The 23147-nt window shown below is 42.7% G+C and overlaps 1 protein-coding gene across 1 annotated transcript in view; it reads right to left on the reverse strand.

Annotated features, from left to right (window-relative positions):
* The window catches only part of LOC107292515, a 219424-nt gene that overhangs the window by 177991 nt on the left and 18286 nt on the right, over positions 1-23147 (reverse strand). The window contains exons 4-5 of the mRNA XM_029285170.1: positions 14640-14749; positions 14303-14443 (exon numbers count right to left, since the gene is read on the reverse strand). Coding sequence (XP_029141003.1) covers positions 14303-14443; positions 14640-14749 — 251 coding nt within the window. The remainder of the gene's footprint in view (positions 1-14302; positions 14444-14639; positions 14750-23147) is intronic.

The raw sequence follows: 23147 nt of genomic DNA on the forward strand, positions 1-23147 counted from the left end.
AAACACACACTCCATGGTCTAGAATACATATAGATTATGCTGGGCCCTTTCAGGGACAATTCTTCCTGGTTGTTGTTGATAGCCATTCCAAGTGGCTGGAGGTCGTGCCTGTGTCTTCTACCACAGCTGCCAAGACTATTCAAGTGTTGAGAAACATTTTTGCTGCACACGGGCTGCCAGATGTTCTGGTGTCAGATAATGGTCCTCAATTTACTTCTACTGAGTTTCAGGGATTTCTACAGGCCAACATGATCCGCCACGCTGCTTCGGCTCCTTTCCATCCTTCCACCAACGGTTTGGCTGAACGGATGGTCCGCGTCGCCAAGGACGCCCTCAAGAAGCTGACTTACGGCAATTGGCATCACAGGTTGGCTGACTTTCTTCTAGCCCATTGTACTACTCCGTGCACTGCCACGGGTAAGTGCCCGGCCGAACTCCGTTGGGGTCGTTGGCTCGTGACTAAATTGGACAGGCTGCATCCGGAGCATGTAGCTTCACAGGTGTCTCAGCCACACCCACCACGGGTCCTGCGTGAAGGTGATCCTGTCTGGGCCAGGAACTACGGGCCTGGACACCTCTGGGTCCCAGCTGTGGTCTGCAAGGTCTCGGGGCCTCTGACCTACGAGGTGTCCCTGGACGACGGCCACGTTCTTCGCCGCCACATTGATCAACTACGTGTGAGGCGGGACTCGCCTGGGGTTCCTCCTCAGTCTCCTCTAGGGGGGGAGGAGGAATAGGGAATGCATTCTGGGAATCAGAATCAGCTGCCAACAACAGTTGTGGGGAACGACACGGGTACTCAACACCCAAGTTCCACAGGAGATTCAGGTAGCAATTCATGGGGAAGGGGGCACACAGACACCCACACACACTCCAGCCTGGGAGTCCCACCAGAGGTATACTAACTATCCACACCTCACAAACAATGCTCCAGACATGGAGAAGGACTGGGAGCATACTCACAACTCACAACATACAAGAGAGCAGGCAAAACAAAGGGGTAACAGGTCCTTTGCAGAAATGCCTCATAGAAGGATGTCCCCACGCATAAGGGCTAACAGGGAGGCTTCCCTAGACCCTATCACTACAGAAAGGTGCCAGGAAAACCACACTCCATCAGGAAACATGGAGATGAGTTCAGAGGGGTTGGAAAACTCCATAGGTGGTAGGTCAACCAGGTATAGCGATCGACAGAGTCCTGACTTCTCGAGCCTAGGAGATGGGCAGGAAAGTCAAACAGAAGTCACGAGACAACCACAGGTCAATTCACCTATTGTGGGAAGCAACGGGGAAAACACTACAAGCTCTCCAGGTCCGAGAAGGTCACTAAGGGTCAAAGGCCCTCCCAAATACCTTGCAGATTACGTAAGGTGAGCATGTATATATTAATAATTGAACTAGAGGTCCAGGCTGGTTGACTCTACGGAAACGATGTGGGGGCCATCGGGTCTCTGTACGACGGAACAGCCCCACACCTTACACACACAATGTGACCTTAATACAACAGTATTTATACAAATCATTATTATGATGGTGTCCATGTTGGGCGCAGTATTATTTCATCTAGGGGGGAGGGGTGTTGTGTCCTGAGCCTGCAAAAGCAGGCTCGGGGCGTTGCAAGAGTCCCGGGCATTTGCAAAAGCTGCCCGGGACCATACTGAGTGGCGCCGGCATTGCGCGCATGCGCAAGGCAGGAAAATACCGCCTTGTGATTGGTTGGGAATGCCCGGGGATCAGAAGGTATAAATAGAGGCCTGCGTGCCTCTGCTCGGGTTGTTTGTAGTTTGGAAGCAGAGAATAAAGACTTGTTAGAAATGCTTCGTCTCAAGCGCCATTATTCTCCGGACTTAACAGTCTTATTTTTGGGAAAACATGGTATTCTACTCTTCTGGATCAATGAATCCATGGAATCTTTTTCCGTTTCTTCTGCCTCGATCTAATTGTCCCATGTTTTCTTCAAATATTTAGAGTTCTATTGTCAAAGAAGTTATGACAAAGAACAATCCATTATATCTGTAGATAGACTTAATAACTCAGAGATATGATTACAGCCTACGCCACCTAAAAATAATTAATATTTTCAGTGTTACCCTAACTTTCATAAAACCAGATTTTTCACAATTCAGTAACATGCTATGAGCTTTTTTGTATACTAATGTGCCATATAAAATGATTGCTTCAGTGTAATTTTTTTTACCCTGTCATCAGTCTTGTTTGACATCAATATAGTTATAAGCAAACACAAAGGGGTATTATCGCCATGGCTGCTACAAACAAAGGAATAAGTCATATGGTGCTGTTACTTGGCAACTATATTGTGAAGAGCAGTTCAAGAATTTTTAATTCTGTGTCATATACAGTAATGAAAATTGCTCTGATTTCTGATATCAAACTCTTAAAACGTTTCTTCCTCTTAGATATGGATTATATGGATACTTTCAAATATCTATCCAATTAATCTTCACTGACATTTAATTAACATTCTTCATTTTGCATCATCATTTCATTCTTATATATGGCATATATTTTATTGGTTTTTGCATAGCCATGAGTCATTCAGTATTTAATTCTAGCCTTCTAACAAGGTTGTAAAGAGTAGCTGACCATAATAAAACATCTGCTTGACAATATAGTAATATAGTCTTGCTCTCCAGTGCATGTTAAAATCCCATATCTTGTTCTTTTAGGTACATAGGGAAAAAAGAATATTGCAGGAGAGAATATTAATATTATTAATAACAACAAAGCATTATACAAAACCCCCAAAACATATACTGAACCCCATAGCTTCCAACTGATTCTAATAGAAAACAAAGGAGCAATATAGGATTATAGCAGCAAACTGAATAAAAAAATCCTATTATTAATTGTACAAGAGAGGTAATTTAACAAAACTTTGATGTTTTAAATATCAGACTTTGGCTTTAGTGTAGGGGTGTAAATTTATTATATCTACAAATCATGAAAAAAATAACACTCCAATCAAAACTACACATTTCCTATATCGTGCTTTCAGCTCTCAAAATTTTGATTAGTATCTAGAGATGCCCTTCTGTTAATGGAAGACCTGTTCATCAAAAGCTATTTTTGACTTAATGAAAAATGTGACACAAAAAAAATAATCCAAATTCAATGAACATCTGTTTGCAAAAACATATTTCATTAGATTTTAATGGCACTTTGGTCTCTGTATGCCACAGCATGCATGTTCTTTATTCCACAAAGGAACTAAAAAAAAAATCTACCAGATTTTTGTACTGATCATCAGGAGATATTTAAAGTACTTAGAGATTCATAGAATCAATTGTCAGGAAGAGACCTTGGAGTTTTTCTAGTCCAGGTCAAAGAAGGGAGGGTTCTGAAACACCAAAGTTGAGGACACAGCTGACAAGGTAGGCAGTTATATACAGTGCTTTTTTTCTTAAAAAAAAAAAAAGGTGCTGGAACTCACACACGTCATACAACCCGCCTTGCCTACCCTACAAGGTTCCATCCCCAAAAAAAGGTGCCGGAACTCCGTTCTGAGTGTTCTATGAGAAAAAAAGCCCTGGTTATATAGATAGGAAATACAAGAGTCAGATCATTAAAGAGTGCCAACTACAGACTAAGATAACAGGATAACAGAGTTGGAAGGGACCTTGGAGGTCTTCTAGTCCAAGCCCCTGCTCAGGGAGGAAGCCCTATTCCATTTCAGACAAATGGTTGTCCAATTTCTTCTTAAAAATCTCCAGTGTTGGAGCATCCACAACTTCCAGAGGCAAGTCAGTCTGCTGATTAATTATTCTAACTGGCAGGAAATTTCTCCTTAGTTCTAGGTTGCTTCTCTCCTTGATTAATTTCCACCCAGTGCTTCTTGTCCTGCCTTCAGGTGCTTTGGAGAATAGGTTGATCCCCTCTTCTTTATGACAACTCCTTAGATCAGGGGTTCCCAACCAGGGGTGCTTGCATCCCCTGGGGGTGCAAGACGATATTCCACAGGGTGCGAAAATTGGGGTTTTCAAAATTATAGTGTATATGCATAATTTGTTGCCGTTATTTCAAACTTTTGTGAGGGGTGCGAGATTATATCAGAAGTGTTCTAGGGGTCCAGGGTATAGATATTGCCTTAGATATTGGAACACTGCTATCATGCCACTCCTAGTCCACTCCTAGATACTTTTATGCCAATACAAAAAGTATGGGAAACAAACAAGAAGATCTGGAGATCCTAGCCCAGGAATATAAATATGATGTCATAGATATTACTGAACATGGTGGAATGATGCACAGTGCTGGAAGGCTACAACTTATATATATTAAAAATAATGCTATACCTGGTTTGACCTTACCTTGGTACATGCTGGCTGCCTTTAAAAATTGCCTAACAAATATAGTTTTTGATCTTAATGGACCTCTGGTAATGTTCTCATAATCTCCTTCTCTTTTTTAAATTTATTTTATCGCTCTCAGCTTTGTGACCTCCCCCTTGACTTGCAATATTTCTTTCAGTCTATTTATTTATTTATTTTTTAAATTATTTTTTCTCCAGGAACCAAAACTTACTAAACAAAAAATATAATTCTAGTTAAACTTATGTAATAAAATCAAATAAATATAAAACTAGGCAGGAACAAGGCTGTTCTCCAAACCTAAAACAATATGAACAATATAGGATTAGAATGCATTTAAATACTATTTAAAAGCCTGGGAAAACATCTGCTGCCAAAAGGATGCTAATATGGGTACCAGTAGACCAGAACTCACTATTTTAATAAACAGGGTGTTCACTACAGGAAATGTTCCCTTCTCTTGCTCAGAACCACCACAATGACTTTTATGGGAGGACCTTGGGGAGGGTCTCATTTTAAGATCTTAAGGTCCAGGTAGGTGCATACAGGAAAAGGTGCTCCTTTAGGTAATCTGCTCTAAAGCTGTGAGGGTTTCAGTAGACCAGCAGCTAGACTGCATGGCAAAGTACCAGCATAATATAAGGAGCCCTGATAGTGCACTGATTAGAATGCAGTATTGCAAGCAAGCTCTGCCCACATCCTAGAGTTTGATCCTGATGGGCTCAAGGTTGATTCAGCCTTCCATCCTTCCTAGGTCAGTAAAATGAGGACACAGATTGTTGGGGGCAATATGCTGACATTGTAAAGCACCCAGAGAGTGCTGTAAAACAGGGGTTCTCAACCCCCGCTCCGTGGACTGGTACTGGGCCGCAGCACACCAGCAACTGACGCTGGAAGACCAGTTGTCGGCCGTGACCAGGGGGGCGTTTTATCAGGTACGCCTGATTCACCAGTTGCGGCCTTTTCTGGACCGGGACGCCCTACGCACGGTCACTCACGCACTTGTCACCTCCCGCCTGGACTACTGTAATGCTCTCTACATGGGGCTCCCCTTGAGGAGCACCCGGAGGCTCCAGCTGGTCCNGCTTTAAGGTGTTGACTATCATCTTTAAAGCGCTCCATGGCATCGGACCCGGATATCTTCGAGACCGCCTCCTGCCGCAGAGTACCTCCCATCGACCGGTACGCTCCCATAGAGTGGGTCTCCTCAGGGTGCCGTCAGCCGGACAGTGCCGGCTGGCGACCCCAAGAGGGAGGGCCTTCTCTGTGGGAGCTCCCACCCTCTGGAATGAACTGCCCCCAGAGATCAGGGTTATCCCTGATCTCCCTTCCTTTCGCCGCGCCCTCAAGACTTGGTTATTCCAGCTTGCAGGACTGGCCTAGGGCAATTTTTAGGGGGGTTTTAATTATATTTTAAAATTCGACAAATATTTAAATATTCCTTTTAATTAATTTTAAATTTGTATTGTTTTGTATGTATTTTAAATAGATTGTCAGCAGCCCTGAGTCCTACGGGAGAAGGGCGGGATATAAATCCAAAAAATAAATAAATAAATAAAATAAACTGGGCCACGTAAACAAGTGAAGTCCCATCTGCTGGATGCAGGCAGCACACAAAACCACGCCCCCTCTGGTCTGCAGAAAAACCGTTCTCCACAGAACTGGTCCCTGGTGCCCAAAAGGTTGGGGCCTCTGCTGTAAAACACTGTGGGGTGGTATATAACCCTAAGTACTGTAGCAATTGCTATAATATGATTATATGAGCTGATCTCAGTAAGCTTTATTTTGAACCAAGTAAAAATTCCAGTCTTCCAAGGCAGCAACACAAGCAATCCATTGCAATAATCCAGGGGGAAGTTACTGGAGTATGAAAAACTGTGGTGAGGTTGTCTCTGTCCAGGAAAGGGTACAGTTGATAAATGAACTGGAATTAATGAAAGACATTCAGTATCGATAAGGCCAACTGGGTCTCTAGTGACATTGTGCAATGGACTGTGAAAATAACCTTGAGGAAACAGCAGTAAGAACCCCAACCAAGACAATGGTCAGATTAAAAAAAAATCAAAGTCCAAAGCAGAAATGTGAGGTGCTTGCAAAGAATCAGTTATTGTAACCATTTAATAATTCATATTCTGGTCTTCCTCAAAGGGCTGACATAGGGATCAAAACTATGTACCTGTTGAGATTAAAGATCTTGATAATAATATGCAAGAGGTTCTTCTCTAGGCAAAGGAGGATGAAACAGCCTCAGATAGGGTTTCCTTGATTCACTTGGGTAGAAAGAGAACAAACTTTCACCCTCATCCTACATCGGATCGGAGCTACAGATATTCGCCATTATTACTTGCTATAGTGCATACACTTCTTCACCAAAAAGCTAATATTTTTTGAAATCTAACTGTTTGAAGTTACAAGTTGGCACTGAAAAAAGTGACTTATGATCATTTTTCACATCTATGACTGTTGCAGCATCCCCATGATCATGCGATCAAAATTCAGACACTTGGCAACTGACTCATATTTATGACGGTTGCACTGTCCCGGGGTCATGTGATCATTTTTGCAACCTTCTGACCAGCAAAGTCAATGGGGAAAAGAGGTTTTTCAGCAGACCGGAGGGTGCGTGGTTTTGTGTGCTGCCTGCATCTTGTGGGTGGAGCTTTGCTTGTTTGTGCAGCCTGGTTGCTGGCATGCCACAGCCTGGTCCATGGCCCAGGGGCTTTGTTCTCTAAGCAGGTCTGGCCTCTCCTGTGATCTTCCAGTCATTTCACATGATGCTTTTTTTCGTACTTAGCTTCCAAGCAGGAGAGGTGTGTTTTGAATGTTTTACAAATTGGCTGAAAAGCTGTGAAGCCAGGAAGAAGAAAAACAACTATTTCTGCATAGATGTCTTGTTAGCAATCCCAGGAAAGGAGCTTTGATCCCCAAAATATCACTTTGTTCACAGATCAGAAAAAGAGACAATCAAAGCAAAAACGGCCAGTATGAATACACCATGAACATTATACGCCAAAAGAAAAATGCTCTTTTATGAAAGTTCTGGCACCATATAAAAAAGGATTACCTTTTTTATAATTAAAATTATGGCAAGCAGGCATTAGAGTGAGGCCCTTGCGCAAACCAGTGCGGTTTGAGCAGGTGGATGGGTCCCTACTGGGAGGGGTGCCTGCCACATACCTTACCGAACCAGTATGGATGAAATTAGGGGAACATTGGGAGATGATTCATTTCGTGGTGGTCCCCTCCATGACAGAGGCCGTTATCTTAGGCTTAGCCTGGTTGGATAAATGGTGGGAAGGGGGTTACCGAAGAGTTCGAATTGGTGTGGGTCCCCAGCCACCTCCCCATGAGCAGGTCCAAATGGGAAAAGAGAGTGAGAATAAACAAGTAAACAGGGAGATGGGGGATGTTGCCTTTCCATCGGAATACACCGACCTCGCAGAAGTATTCGACAAACAGGAATGTGATGTATTACCACCTCATCGTTCAACTGTTTGTGCCATCGATATCATGGCAGGTGCAAACTTCCCAAAGCCCCGCATGTACACTATGACCCCGAATGAGATGGCTGAGTTGAGGAGGTATATTGATAAGAATTTGGCGAGAGGTTTCATCCAACCCGCCCGCTCACGGGTTGTGGCCCCTGTCTTATTTAAGGAGAAAAAGGATGGGGGGGTTGCGCCTCCGTGTGGATTTCTGGGGTCTAAATGGAGTATGTGTGGAGAAATTATATCCCCTTCCGCTCATGAAAGACCTCTTAGCCCATTTAGCTAAAGGAAAGATCTTCACAAAACTTGATTTGCGGGAAGCGTATTACAGGGTACGCATAAAAGAGAGGGACGAATGGAAGACTGCATTCAACAGTCCATTGGGGAGTTTCCAATACAGGGTGATGCCGTTCGGGTTACAGGGGGCTCCTGCTGTGTTTATGCAGCTAATAAATGAAGTGCTGCATGAGCATTTGTACCAAGGAGTTCTTGTATACTTGGACGACATCCTCATTTATACGGCTAACAAGGAAGATCAAGTGCAGTTAGTCTGACAGGTTCTGCATAAGCTCCTCAATGCACAATTGTATGTTAAGATGTGAAAGTGTGCTTTCCATCAAACCAAATTGGATTACCTTGGGTACCGAATATCTGGGGGGTGGGGGTGGAGATGGATCCAGCGAAAGTGCAGGCTGTCCTGGACTAACAAGCGCCACGAACGCGCCATCAACTGCAGAGTTTTCTCGGTTTTGCAAATTTTTATCGACAGTTCATTCCATCTTTTGCTGAAGTGGCCTTACCGTTAACGGAGTTACTTCGTACAAAAGCCACGGGTAACAAATCACAGCCGAACCAACTGTTACCCTGGTCGCTTAAGTGCCAACAGGCATTTGAGACTTTAAAAGCCTTGTTTTCAAGGAAGCCAGTCCTACGACATCCCAACCCAGAGGACCCCTTTGTAGTACAAACGGACGCTAGTGACGTGGCAGTAGGGGCGGTACTCTTACAAAGGAATGAACAGGGGAGTTTGCAACCATGTGCATTCACCTCACATAAGTTAACCAATGCCGAGCGAGGGTAGGCGATTTGGGAGAAGGAGGCATTCACCATGAGGTGGACGTTGGCCACATGGCGCCATTTCCTAGAAGGAGCAAAAGAGACTTTCGAAGTGTGGACTGACCACAAAAATCTTGAGGCATTGCAAACACCTCGGCAACTAGCTCCAAAGCATGTAAGATAGGCATTATATTTCCAGCGTTTCCAGTTCCGGTTAAAGTACGTACCGGATGGGAGGAATTTTCTTGCGGATGCATTGTCACGGAAACCACAGTACAACAGCAAGCGGGAGGAGGTGGTACAGGCCCTTATACCTCCCCCTAGGCAGTCGAAGGATAGAATTTTGGTAGTACGACCTGTGGAAGACCTGGTACGGAATCTGCAAGGCGCACTCCTAACGGATCCATGGTTAGCGGGCCATCCCCATATTTTGACTATGAGGGATGGGGTGGCGTGGAAGGGTGATAAGGTATATGTCCCACAATCCTTACGGGTGGAGGTTCTTTGGTGAGGCCACAATGTTAAGTCGGCCGGTCATTTTGGGTTCTTAAAAACCCTGCACCTGCTCAAACGGCAGTTTTGGTGGGCTGGGTATGAAAATGGACGTAGAGACATATGTCCGAGAGTGTTCCATGTGTGCGACTACAAAACCTCACGTAGGAAAACCATCTGGCCTGCTACAACAGGTATCCGACCCCAATCGTCCATGGGAAGAAATTGGCATGGACTTTATAGTCGACATCAGCTTGGCAGTTAGCCAAACTATTTATAACACATATCTATTGCCTACACGGAGTGCTCCGTTGCATCATATCCGACCGGGGTGTGCAATTCACCGCTCGATTCTGGAGAGATTTCATCACATCTATCGGTTTGTCCCAAGGTCTGAGTTCTGCATTCCATCCCAGCACAAACGGAGCAGCTGAACGCGCCAACGCAATGGTCGAATGTTACATGCTTACATCAATTATCAACAGACGAATTGGGCTGACCTCCTACCATTCGCTGAGGTGGCATATAACAACACCATCCACAGCAGCACAGGGTTCACTCCTTTCCGAGTCGTACACGGGGCGGAGTTTGTCTCTATTCCCGAATGCCCTCAGGGAGACCTTGGGTCATAACAACCCCCCGAGTGGATGCTCCAAATTAAAAGTGTATGGAAGTCGGTAAAGAAAGAGTTACAGAAAGCAGAACAGACATCAAAAAGACAAGCCAACAAGAAACGAACTCCACAAAAACCCTTCCAGGTCGGCAATGAAGTTTACCTATCCACTAAATATCTGAAGCTGCACAGGCCATGTAAAAAATTGGGTCCAAAATATATTGGGCCATTCAAGATAGAACGGGTCATAAATCCAGTAACGGTAAGGTTACAGTTGCCCCGCAACCTTGGCAAAGTGTACCCGGTCTCCATAGTGGTCTTCTGAAACCAGTAACATGTACAAAAAAACCCCGGTCCAATTGGGGGGGGTCATTATGAAATCTGGAAAATACTTGATTCCCGGTATCAGCGGGGGCGGGTGCAATACCTGGTACAGTGGAAAGGATACCCAATATCCGAGACATCATGGGTGGGGGAGGCAGATGTCAATGCACCACGGTTAATACACCGATACCATCACAAACATCCCCAGAAGCAAGGGGGGAGGGGAACTGTGCCAACTTCCACAACACCAACCTAACTATATGTTTTGCCTACTTCCAGGAGGACACCTGGTAGGGGGGCCGCCTGTCAAGCCCTCCCAGGCTCGACATACAAGAGGGGGGAAGGTGAAGAACAGCACAGTGGAGGAAGAGGAAAACCAGCACTGGGTCCAAGGCAGCTCATCATCTCGATGAGGGAGAGCAAGCCGCGATACTCCAGCGGGGCATTCGGGCCGCCAAACAGCTGACGGGCGGTTCCGGAAGGCATGGGAAGCTGCGCCTGTGCAGAAGGAGTTTGAGCCGCCGAACAGCTGACAGGTGGCGAACCAGAGAGAGCGCTGTCAGGGCAGGATGTCCCCAGAGGAAACCTCATTCATGCGGACAAACTGGATCAGCTGCTTCTTCTAATTACGGCCAGGTGCTGGTTGGATGATAGGAGGGTGGGGTTGTGGGATGATTGATGGGTGGGGTTGTGGTTTGTTGGGCGGGGGTGCGGTTGCTAGCTAATTGGGTGGAGGGTGGGGTAGCATTAGCACAAATGTATTTAAACAGCGCTGGGAGGCAGTTGCTCCCAGCGCGAACTTTGTATAGCAAAGAGCCTTGTTGCTGTAGGTCTCTCCTGATGCCAACATTTGCCTTAAAGTAAACCGCTGCTGCTTGAGTCGAGTTGTCTTCGTGTCCTTCTTTACTCAAGGTCCCGGTAGGATTGTTGACACAGTATTTCATCTGAGACCTGGTTTACAAGAACGTACTTTTATATAGAACCCATCCAAGTTATGGTGGAAGGACACCTAACTTGGTTCCTATCAAGCTCCTTATTTCCAAGAATATATCTGGGCTCCAAATTAGATACATATAAAAACAGAGATAGTTGTGGGCTATGTCAGTTTATCCCCTATGCCCCTCCTCCTATCAAAGGTAAATTAGAGTGTTATTGAAGAGAGTATGCTGAGAAATTCATGAGGGTGATGGGTAACAATCTCATGTTTCAATAAATGGTTATTACATGGCTAGCTATGGATAACATTTCAGTTATTCCATGGCAGCTTCTCAAAATGTCAGATCATATTCATCAGCTAAGATGCTCTGAAGTCTCTGATAAGAAAGGAATATGATGGTTCTCTCTGTAATAGCATCTACAGCACGGGTGTCAAACTTGCCACGTCAAGTGATGTGTTGCGACGTATTGCAACTTTTTTTGCATTGGCAGAGCTGGGGTAGGTGCAGCCTCTGTATGATGCAACCGGCCCATGGGCCGGCAGTTTAATACCCCTGATCTAAAGGTTGAGCCCAACATTTCTGTTGTCAAGTGATGCAGTTGTTAAGTGAGTTTTGCCCCATTTTATAGTCTTTCTTGCCAATGTTGAGAGATTTCCCTGGCAATGTTCAAGGACTAAGAATAGCAGAAGGGCATGCATATACAATATATTAAAAAAGATCTGAATGTATAAATTTGGCTAATAAAGAAAAAGAAGCTTCAGAATACTGTTTTATATTATTTAATGCTGTTTTAGCACATAAAGTTTTTTTCAAGTTTCCCACTTTCTAAAATGCCTGATCCCCTGTTATATTAATTATGTTAAATTTCTTGTCTTCTATAGTAAAAGGCAAGAAACTTAACATTAGATAGATATTCACTGAAATACAAATACTGTATACATTTATTTCCCCTGGAAGAACTAGCAATTCTACGGGAATGAAAGGTATTATTTGTTAATGTTATTTTTTAAAAAATAATTTCAGTCAATCATTTCATCTTAAGTATCATTTGTAGCATATCATTTAGGAACTAAAAAAAATTACAAGGACAAACCTTTGTAACAAAAATATAAATGAAATGCGAGAAGTTTTTGTTGTCCTTGTAAAAAAAAAAATCTTAATTGCTTTGAAGTTCATTGTATTTAGCCAAATGTTTGATGTTCCTGCAAGATTTATTATGTAATATTTTGGTTCATGATTATTATGATTTAAAGTCAAATGGAACACTTGTAAATGTTGTTTACAATACATCCTGTCTCATTATTTCTTTGAAGTTTATTCTTTATCCTTAAAGCATACTTTATAGTAGAAAATTATAACCGTATGAGCTCCTTTACACAAAATTACATGAATGATCCATTTAGTAATTCAATAGGACTTACAATTACTATTCTCCAGGGTTTCATATAATGGACTTAGGATCCCTGGCATACAAACAATGTCACATTGAAATCAAGGCCTTTTCCATTAAAGTATTCTTTATTAACTGCATAATGTGTTTATAATGGGCAACAGTCAATAAGGGAGACAATCCAATTCTTCTGTAATGAATATATAAGAACAAACCCAAGTTTTTATTACATTTCGTTTCTGCTATAAACTGGAAGGTAAATAGAAATTTGCAAATTAGTTTGGTCTAAAAGTTATATAGCCAAAAGGAAAAGAAGCAAAAGTGGTTTCTTTTCTGTAGGGAAAGTAAATTAAAAAGAAAAAAAATATGCAATCTTTCTATTTTTGTGTAAAAATAGAATAACCTATAAAATACTATTCTTTGCTTTATTACTTTAGCTCATTGAGTTTGGTAATTGGGTTGAAGCAAATAGATCTTCATAAATCAGAATGTCACACACATTATGATCATTTCAATTTATAATTCATTCTTATTTAATTCTAAGAATGTTTATTTAAGATTATCAAAAATTGCCAGATACCTTATGTCAGTGGCTCTCAACCTTTTCTTCACCACGGACCCCCTTTAAATACTTTTGTGAATTTCAACAACTAATACAATGGACCACGGCCATGGCCATGGAACCCCAAGACTTAGCTCAAGATTTAAAGCATAACATTTCTTCAAGCTTTTGTGGACCACCTGTGACATCGTGCCCCCCCGCAATGCTGGGACAATTATCTGTCCTGTTTTGACTTTCCCCAGTAGATGATATTAAACACTAACCCCTGTCCAAAAAACAAAAGCTGCGGAGTTGGGAAGATATGCCTCAAAAGTCTTGAAGAGATCATTGGAAAATGTAAGGCTGTATAACTTTCATTTTCAATGTTGACAGAAATAGAAATTGAAAATTCTATTGGTATATGTTAATAAGTCTTAGATCTATTCAATCCTAGGTCCTTCTGGCTTTGCTTATTAGTTGTTGAAATTAGCAACTAATCAAATAAGCTTTGGTGCTGACATAGCTTGTTTACCCTTCATTTCTTTGGGAGGAAAAAATATAAATAAAAACATACTGTAAGCACTGAACTGCTAAGAAGCAGGAAAAATAAAGGCACTCTCCCCCATGAAAATTGCTGGAGCAACTAGTTTTCAGAAATTATGGTGTCTCTCCATAGCTTTCTACCTCATTGTTAAGAACTGCAATGTTTAATTCTTGTTTTTCATTTAAATAATGATTTTTTTTTCTGGAATAATCCTAAGAAACTTTTAACATTGAACTTATATCCCCATTTTCTGGAATGCTCATATCTTTAATGAAAATAAAATGAATATATTTTATTCATTTTATATTTTATATATTGCTCATGATATTCCATATTATATCAATATTATAGGATGACATATGTCCTGAGATTTGAAGAGGGTGGACCTTATTCCTATCTTGTTGATTCAAGGGTTTATACCCCCTATGTTTAGCATAGCAGATATAATCAAATAAAAGGTTAATTTTATTTGTTAATTTTATTTTATTTAATTTTTCAAGAAAAGAACAACAGATATCATATCCAATTTTTGGGAAGGAAGGAAGGAAAGAATAAAAGAAGGAAAGAAGGAAAGATAAATTAACTTACTTTTGGATGGCACTGGCAAATTAGAACGGACTACTATCAATGAATCTGCTTGCACCCGAAGCAAATATTTTTTTGCAGTTTCATAATCCAGAGATTTTTGAATGGAGATAACTCCTGTTCTATTGTTAATGGTAAACATCCCTAGAATGCAGAAAAGAAGGTGTTATAGACATTTTAGGCATGGATAAAATAGCTTCTTTAAAATTGTGCTGTATATCTGAAAAAGAATATGTTAAATTTACTTTTTTCCATTTTGGATTTTTTACTTTCACCCTCCACCCCCTCTTCCTTAAAAATATACTCTACTGAGACCAAATGCAAGGCCACTTTAACTTACCATCTTCATTTCCTGAAACAATGGAATAGACAATTGTTTGATTCAAGGCAGCAGCTGTTACCACAACCACTTGGGTTCCTTTGGGGGCACCTTCATGCACAGGTGGGGGCCTACAGAATTAGTTGAAATAGATTGTTATTTATTTTGGTCACATTGTCAATATTCTCCTGATATATTCAATATATCTATGAAACTGAAGTAGAAATGGAAAGTTACATGTAAACCAATCAAAGGAATGAGAATAAAGCATCAACATTTGCAGAAATTAACACAGACAGTGTGAATGGCAAATAAGTGGAATACATTTTCAGTAGTTTAATAAATAGTGTAGTCCTATTCAACTTTAAAAGCCAAAATCCATCTAATCTAGCAGGCTATTTCCCACTATCCGGTCTGCTGACTCTGAAAAGTGCACAAGTAGGAAGACACAATACATTCAGGCTTTCATAATTGTTGTTGCTATTTTCCTAGGATCATTAGATCTCTGATTATGGAAACATCAAATAATGACAATAAAGTTTATTTTCATGGCACCCCAAGAACATCAGTGTCTCTCAAATTTTCATGGGGTAGAGCACTGCCAAGCAAAGGTGCTGTCATAGAGAGGTTGCATTCATAAATGCAAGATGGGCAACAGAGAAGGTAGTCGAACAACATTCTTATCACAGATTGTTTAGGGGTTTGATGTCATAAGCAGAACCTGAAACCTAATTAATAGCACTGTAGTTTCTTTAATTGCATTTAGCAAGTTGCTTACACTGAGTTTAGGCATTATCAATCATATGAGGTAGTCCAGATTAAGAAACAGATGCCAGGTGATCTACTTTTATTTACATCTTGCAAATCTAAGTGTGTTACTCCTTAACTTATAGCTTCAGTTGAATTTGAATTCAGGGCCTATCTGATCCCTTCCTCATCAGGACTTCTGCAATGTTTATCTGTTTGTTGCCTTGGTAACAGATCTTCTCTGTCTCCATCAAAGTCATCCTCTTTATTCTCTACTGAAGTAGAGCTGAGCATCAATTTACTGATGATACCAAAACTTTTCATGACCAACTCCAGGATGTTCAGATAGCTGTTGAACAACCATTGCTATGAGGCATCTCATGGCATAGCCACCATTGTGCAGAGGAACAACTGCTATTTTCTGTGTCTATCTCTGTAAGTAGAAGTGAAAATTGCAGCTCACAGTTTAAAAAGATATTGTGCTTGACAATTGCAAAAGCAGCTGAAAGATTGGGCAGGATAAATAGAGCCACACTTCCTTTTTTTCCTATTTTCCAGCAAAACTTATCTTCAGTCTGATTCTGTTCCCAAACTAGGCCCAAATTAAGCTACCGAGACTGTTAGTATGACAGTGACAATGACGATAGTTGAAAATGACAATGGTTGCATATATTTTATTCTCTCAAAACTTTTGCCCTGAAAAGTTTGTTTTTTATGACTTGAAATAGTTGATGAAATCCTTTGGATCCATAGAAGATTTCAGAAAGTGGGAACTACTGCTTTTTTTAAAGCCCCACAGTACATTTATGCAAAAAGATGCTCATCGCTCAAGTTAACTCAAATAAGCTGAGATGGTCAGGAATAAAACTGCTGTTGACTCAAAAAAGGGAATCTCATTAAATTATAGCAGATGAAGCTCCAAACATTTCAGTGTCATCTGTGTCAAAAGTAAGCATGAAGATGAACTCCCCCTCTATCAAATTCCTCTCGTATTTCTATAATGGATATTTGAAACTTCAACATCATCATCATAACTTCTTAATCATCCTGAACAGCTGTGCTAGCTAGCTATTAAGATTCAATCTCAGAAGTATATTATCTTAGAAACCTTCTTATTCTTGCAGGGGGATTTATGCTAGATCAATCTTCCCCTTGTAATTGTGTGATCATGCTGGGGGAAAGGTAAATTGATCATCCTGTTCCTATGTGAATATTTGATGATAGCCTCTGTAAACTCAATGCTGCACGGAGATCATACAATACCACACTAAGCTTCCTAATGAAGCTAGCATCTTCAATATAAATGATGACTTGTATCCCAGGACACAATAATTGAATTCTCCAACCATCTGAGACTAAATCTATCAGCATGGCCAGGGAAGTTATTACAATATATCCACTTACAGTCTATGGGTCAGAACTCATTCCTATTTCATTTCTATCTATCCCCTCTGACTTAAAAACAAATCTCACCTTTCCCTGGGTTCTGCCATACTCGCAAGAGGGAGGGGGGATGTGCCTGTGGAGTTATTGCTTTCCCTTCCTCTATTCGCTACAATGTAACCTTTTGCTTCGTTTATTGCCTCTCAGAGGAAGGTGTGAAGAAGCCGCTGATCATCGCTGTGTGAACTGGAGATAGGCCGATGTTATCTCCCCTTTTCCCATGATGGACTTAACACCTGGGGATTGGCCCATACCAGACAGGCGGACTATGGGGTGGAGTCTAATTTGGGGATACCTTACTCTATTACTCTGCACAGGAAATCTCAGATCCTGTCTATTATGCCTGCTATCAACTACTCTTAATAAAAGTTCCTGTTGGAAGAAATTGTCTCCAAGAGTTCTGCTTTCTTAAGATGTGGGGTTGAAGTGGGTCCTTACATTAGACAGGATCTGCAGTAATAGTCAACCTGGAAGGAAGACCCTTACCAGGAGACTTTGCAAAATCTACAATGTCGGATGACGGGTCAGGGAAGGAAGAACCCAGCATGAAAGGGGAGCCCCCCCCTCTGGCAGGGACCCTGCCAGCTGTCGGGATCTGAGTCGTCATACTCCTCAGAAGAAGAAGTGGTGGAAACTTGCAACCACAAACCTTGGTGGTCAATGAGTGTTGGCAAGAAAGACGAGTGGGAAAAGAAATTGAGGAAGATGACCCTGAGACGGGACAGCCACCAACCCGGATGGAAGCAAGAGATGAAGAAATACCTGCACCTTAGCGAAGAGGAAGGAGGTTGTGCACAGCACTCGAACTGGATCCTAGAGAAAGCTATTGACCTGATGAAAGGAACCCTTGGCTCTTTCGGGGAGGAGAAACCTGAACCCCGCAGCTGCACCAATACCTTGGGCTGCAGCCGGAGAGATACTGAGGGGGAATCAGAAACTGTAGTTCCAGGGATGTCTGCTGAGACAGCAGCTACCACTTCGGCAGCCCCCACTGCCCACCGACCTGCAGATGGCAATCAGGATGGGAGACAACACTCTCGGCGGTGAAGGCAACAATCCATCCGTTGGTGGAGAAGGCACCGATCCATCCAAAGATTCCCGCTGCTGGACATGAAATTCAGGGGGGAGTCGCAACACTTGGGGTTGTTCCTAACCCAAGTCCTTAGCTACATGGAAGAATACGGACGAGACATCCCCAGCAACAAAGCCCATATCCGTATCGTGCAATCCACTCTGGACGGGGTGGCCACAGACTGGATAGTGAACCTGCATGATTCCAATGCCCCAGAGCTCTACGACTTCAACCACTTCATGTCCTCTCTGAGAAGGCGATTTGAGGACCACCTGGCTGATCAAAAGGCCCGTGAGAGAATCAAAATGGTGAGGCAGGGCAGATGCCCGGTAGCCAAATATACACAAGAATTCCGGGCCATTGCCAACAAGCTGAACTGGCCAGAAGACACCCTCCTTAGCCACTTCAAAGATGGCCTAAACTACGACCTGTATGATGCTTGCCTGCCTCAAGGGGACCCACGCCGACTCGACGAATGGTACGTCCTGGCGGAGGAAGCAGAGATCGACCTACTGAAGAGGTACCGCTGAGGAAAACCATGGGGCCGCTCGCCTCCTGAGCCAATGCACAAGCCAGTAAAACCACCGGCTACGGCCAAGAAGTCAACGGGCTGTTTCAAATGCGGGAGAGAGGGGCATCACACCATAGAGTGCTGCTCAAAAGCCCCTCAATGCAACCCAGACCAATCATCGGCCAGGAAATCAGGGAAATCCCCAGCCAAGCCACGAGAAACTGCCATGAGGGCGACAGAGGCTGTGGAGTCCCCACCCTCTGCCAAGTGGCAGAGCCAGTGGATACCTCGGACGACACCTCAGAGGGCGAACCCCTGGTAAGTGGACCCATTGCACTCATCCTCAAGACAGTGACTATATTAGCCCCTCCATGCCCGAAGGTGTCAAAATGAAAGCTGCACCCGCTGCCTCATTAGCCCAACGCTAGTGGGGAACTTAGGCATCCCAGTGAGGAGGCTGAAACAACCGATCTCGTTCGGCCAGTTAGATGGGTCCATAACAGGGGGGGTGCCAGCTACCCTAGCCACTTTACCGATCCACCTATCCCTGGAGAACCACAAGGAAGACATAACGTTTGTAGTGACCCCAGGCATGGAATGCCTAGTGATCCAAGGGCTGGAGTGGCTAAAGAAATGGAACCCCTGGGTAAATTGGAGGATGGCAGAACTCAATTTCCCGAAGGGGGATTGTGCAAACCTAACACCCCAAAGAGCCCTATCAAGCCCCAGGAACAGAGAAAGCATCGATGGGAGAGGAAAGGGGATTACCCAAAATACCAGAGGAATACCGAGATTTTGCTGAAGTCTTCAGTGAGGAACGGGCGGATGAGCTCCCCCCTCACTGACCAATGGATTGTGCCATAGAAATCAAACCTGGGGCAAAACTCCCGAAGCCCAGACTATACTCTATGAGCCCTAAGGAGAAGGAGAAAATGGAAAGGTTCATAAATAAAAACCTAGAAAGGGGGTTTATCGAACCTGCCAACCATAAAGTAGCCGCCCCGGTATTCTTTAGAGAGAAGAAGGACGGCACTTTGCGCTTGTGCATGGATTACCGTGCCCTGAATGCTATCAGTGAAAGTAACCTATACTCCCTACCCCTCATGAAGGACATGTTATCCCACCTATCGAAAGGAAGAATTTTCACTAAACTAGACCTAAGGGAAGTGTATTACCGCGTTAGGATTAAGGAAGGGGATGAATGGAAAACCGCATTTAATTGCCCAATGGGATGCTACCAATTCAAAGTTTTGCTGAAGAAAACGACGAAGGGGTATTGGAACACATCCAGGAAACTCACTGAGATGGAACAGCACTGGGCTATGTGGGAAAAGGAAGCATACGCTGTGAGATGGTCGTTACTTATGTGGCGCCATTTCCTTGAAGGGAATAAAATCCCTTTTCAGGTCTGGATGGACCACAAATCCTGGAAGCATTAAAAACACCCAGGAAGCTCACTCCCAAGCAAGCCCGCTGGTCCCAGCATTTTCACCAATTTCGTTTTATGCTCAAACACTTGCCGGGGAGAAAGAACTTCCTGGAAGATGCACTGGCTCGCATGCCCCAATATAACAGCACGTGACCCACCAATTCTAAACCACTCATGCCTGAACCACAACTGGCAGCGCCAGTAACCACCAGAGCCCAAGCTAAAATAAAGCCGCAGCTGGGTAGCCAAACCGGAATCAAATTCCGGAAAACTTTAGAAACAGATGAATGGTTCCAGAAAAATAGACATGTGTGCACGATCAGGGACAGACTGCCATGGGTGGGGGAGAAGTTATATATACCAGCCACCCAGAGGGTCACTTTCATGCAGCTATGCCATGATACAAAATCAGCAGGGCATTTTGGATTTGTAAAAACATTACATTTAATTAAAAGGCAATTTTGGTGGCCATCCATGAAAAAGGACATAGAAAATTATGTGGCCAGCTGCCCAACTTGTACAGCTGCTAAGAGGTTGCAAAGGAAATCGAACGGAGTGCTACAACCAGTGGCAAATCCCTCAGCCTCTCAGAAAGAAATATCCAAGGATTTTATAGTGGAATTACCAGAAAGCAATGGAAACACTGTCATCTGAGTGGTTATGGACCTGTTTTCCAAACAAGTGCACTTTATCCCTTGCCAAAAGATCCCCAACATGAAAACTTTAGCGAAACTATTCATGCAGCACATCTACAGACTGCATGGGGCACCCCAACACATCATATCTGATAGGGGAATGCAATTTACATCAGAATTTTGGAAGGAATTTTTATCCTTCTTAGGAACCACTCAGGGGCTGTCATCCAGTCATCATCCTCAATGCAATGGACAGACAGAACGTTCAAACTCAGTACTAGAGCAATACTTAAGATGCTTTATTAATTTCCAGCAAACAAATTGGACGGACCTACTCCCTTTCACAGAAATTGCTTACAATAATGCAGTCCACTCCAGCACAGGCTACACTGCCTTTCAAGTAGCCACCGGTCAGAGTTTCAACCCTATGCCAGAACTAACCCCAAACGAACCAGCAATCTCATCACTGAAAGAATGGATATCACAATTACAAAACACCTGGCCAGTGGTTAGGAATGCCTTAGACGAAGCTAGGCAAGCATACAAAACACAAGCGGATAAAAAAAGAGTTGAACCTATAACATTCACTGTAGGAGAAATGATATATTTGTCTACAAAATACCTAAAATCCCTATAGCCCTGTAAAAAACGTGGTCCAAATATATAGGACCTTTTCCAATTAAAAGAATCATAAACCCAGTAACAGTAGAATTAGAACTACCCAAAAACCTCAGGCAAATACACCCAATTTTTCACTGCAGCTTGCTGAAAAGAGAACAACAGTCGCACACCCCACCACCTCCAATCATGGTTGAAGGAGAACAACACTTCGAGATAAAAGAAATCCTAGATTCTAGAAAGTATCACGGGGCAACTCAATACCTAGTAGCATGGAAACACCTTCCCTCCTCACAAAACAAGTGGGTCCATAAACGTCACGTCAGAGCACCTAAACTACTAAAGAAGTTTCATACAGAATATCCCAACAAACCAGACTAACCTCTATATTTGTTTTGTTTTCTCTACAGGTGGATTTCTTCTATTTGTAAGGGGGACAGGATGTCAGAACCCATTTCTGTTTCATTTCTATCTATCCCCTCTGACTTAAAAACAAATCTCACCTTTCCCTGGGTTCTGCCATACTCCCAAGGGGGAGGGGGGATGTGCCTGCGGGGTTATTGCTTTTGCTTCCTCTATTCACTACAATGTAACCTTTTGTTTCATTTATTGCCTCTGTGTCTGCTGCCCACTACAATGTAACAATTTGCTTCCTGCGCTATGTCTTTCTCTGAACTTTATCTTCCTAAACTGTCAGTTAGAACAAGGGAGGAAATAAGGAATGTAACCCAGTGCCTGGTTTATTTCTCGCTCTCATAGGAAGAAGCCGCTGACCATCGCTGTGTGAACTGGAGACGGGCTGATGTTATCTCCCCTTTTCCTACATTGGACTTAACACCTGGGGATTGGCCGTCCCATACCGGATGGGTGGACTATGGGGTGGGGTCTAATTTGGGGATACCTTAATCTATCACTCTGCACGGGAAATCTCAGATCCTGTCTATTATGCCTGCTATCAACTACTCTTAATAAAAGTTCCTGTTGGAAGAAATTGTCTCCAAGAGTTCTGCTTTCTTAAGATGTGGGGTTGAAGTGGGTCCTTATACTATGGAATTTAGTTGATTTTTTTCTTATTTTTTCAGGTGGGCTATATGCTTAATACCAACTGGATTCAGGTTGGGATAACAGATGATTTTTCTTAATTGTAAGCAAGTCATATTTGCAAATCTTAAAAACTTTTTTCCCCTCCTGATTTGTTATTTTCACAGTTAGCAGATTGACTCTTTCCATGTCTGTACTTCTAAATGAAATGTTTGAAAAATGTAAAAACTTTTTAAACCATTCTTTTGATCTTTGTTGGCTCTTGGCACATTTTAAAGAATAATAATGTCCCTATAACTCTAAATTCTAGGCAGCAGCTTCCATTGATTGGGAATTTTTTTTTGCATTTAGCATATGACAATTTGAACTACAGTAAGTGCCCAGAGAAACATCCAAATGCATATTTTCTTTGTAACTAAAACATAATTGGACTTTACTGTTTTCATTTCCTTGAGCACATGTGAGACTAGGCTGAAGCTACCACACCTTAAGATGAAGCAGGCATACAAGCAGGGTGGATAAAAGCCAGGAATCTTGTCTAAAAGATCCCTCAGGATAATTGAGAAGAGCCAAGTTGCTAAGGAAGAAAAGAAAAAGATGTTTCCTGAACAAGGCAAAAAAAAAGTTGGGCCTGAGCACAAGTCATATCAACTACTGCCAGACTTGAAAATCAATAAGGCAAGAGTAGTTGATTTGTGAATCAACAAAACAAGGACTTTGGGAGATAAAATGGTCCTGAGGCCCGCCCACTCTTTAAGTTGCCTTTGGATCCAGTCCTGATGGTTTCTGTCCCTCTGGCTAGTGCCTACAGCCTTCTGGAGTTGAGAAGACATGGATAAGTGTACAGATCGTCCTCGATTTACAATAGTTCATTTAGTGACCATTCAAAGTTACAACGGCACTGAAAAAAGTGACTTATGAACATTTTTCACATTTATGACCTTTGCAGCATTCCCATGGTCACGTGAATAAAATTTGGATGCTTGGCAACTGACTCATATGTATCATGGTTGCAGTGTCCCAGAGTCATGTG

Source organism: Protobothrops mucrosquamatus, unplaced genomic scaffold (assembly GCF_001527695.2).
Source record: "Protobothrops mucrosquamatus isolate PMUCROS unplaced genomic scaffold, P.Mucros_1.0 scaffold1363, whole genome shotgun sequence".
Taxonomy (NCBI): Eukaryota; Metazoa; Chordata; class Lepidosauria; order Squamata; family Viperidae; genus Protobothrops; species Protobothrops mucrosquamatus.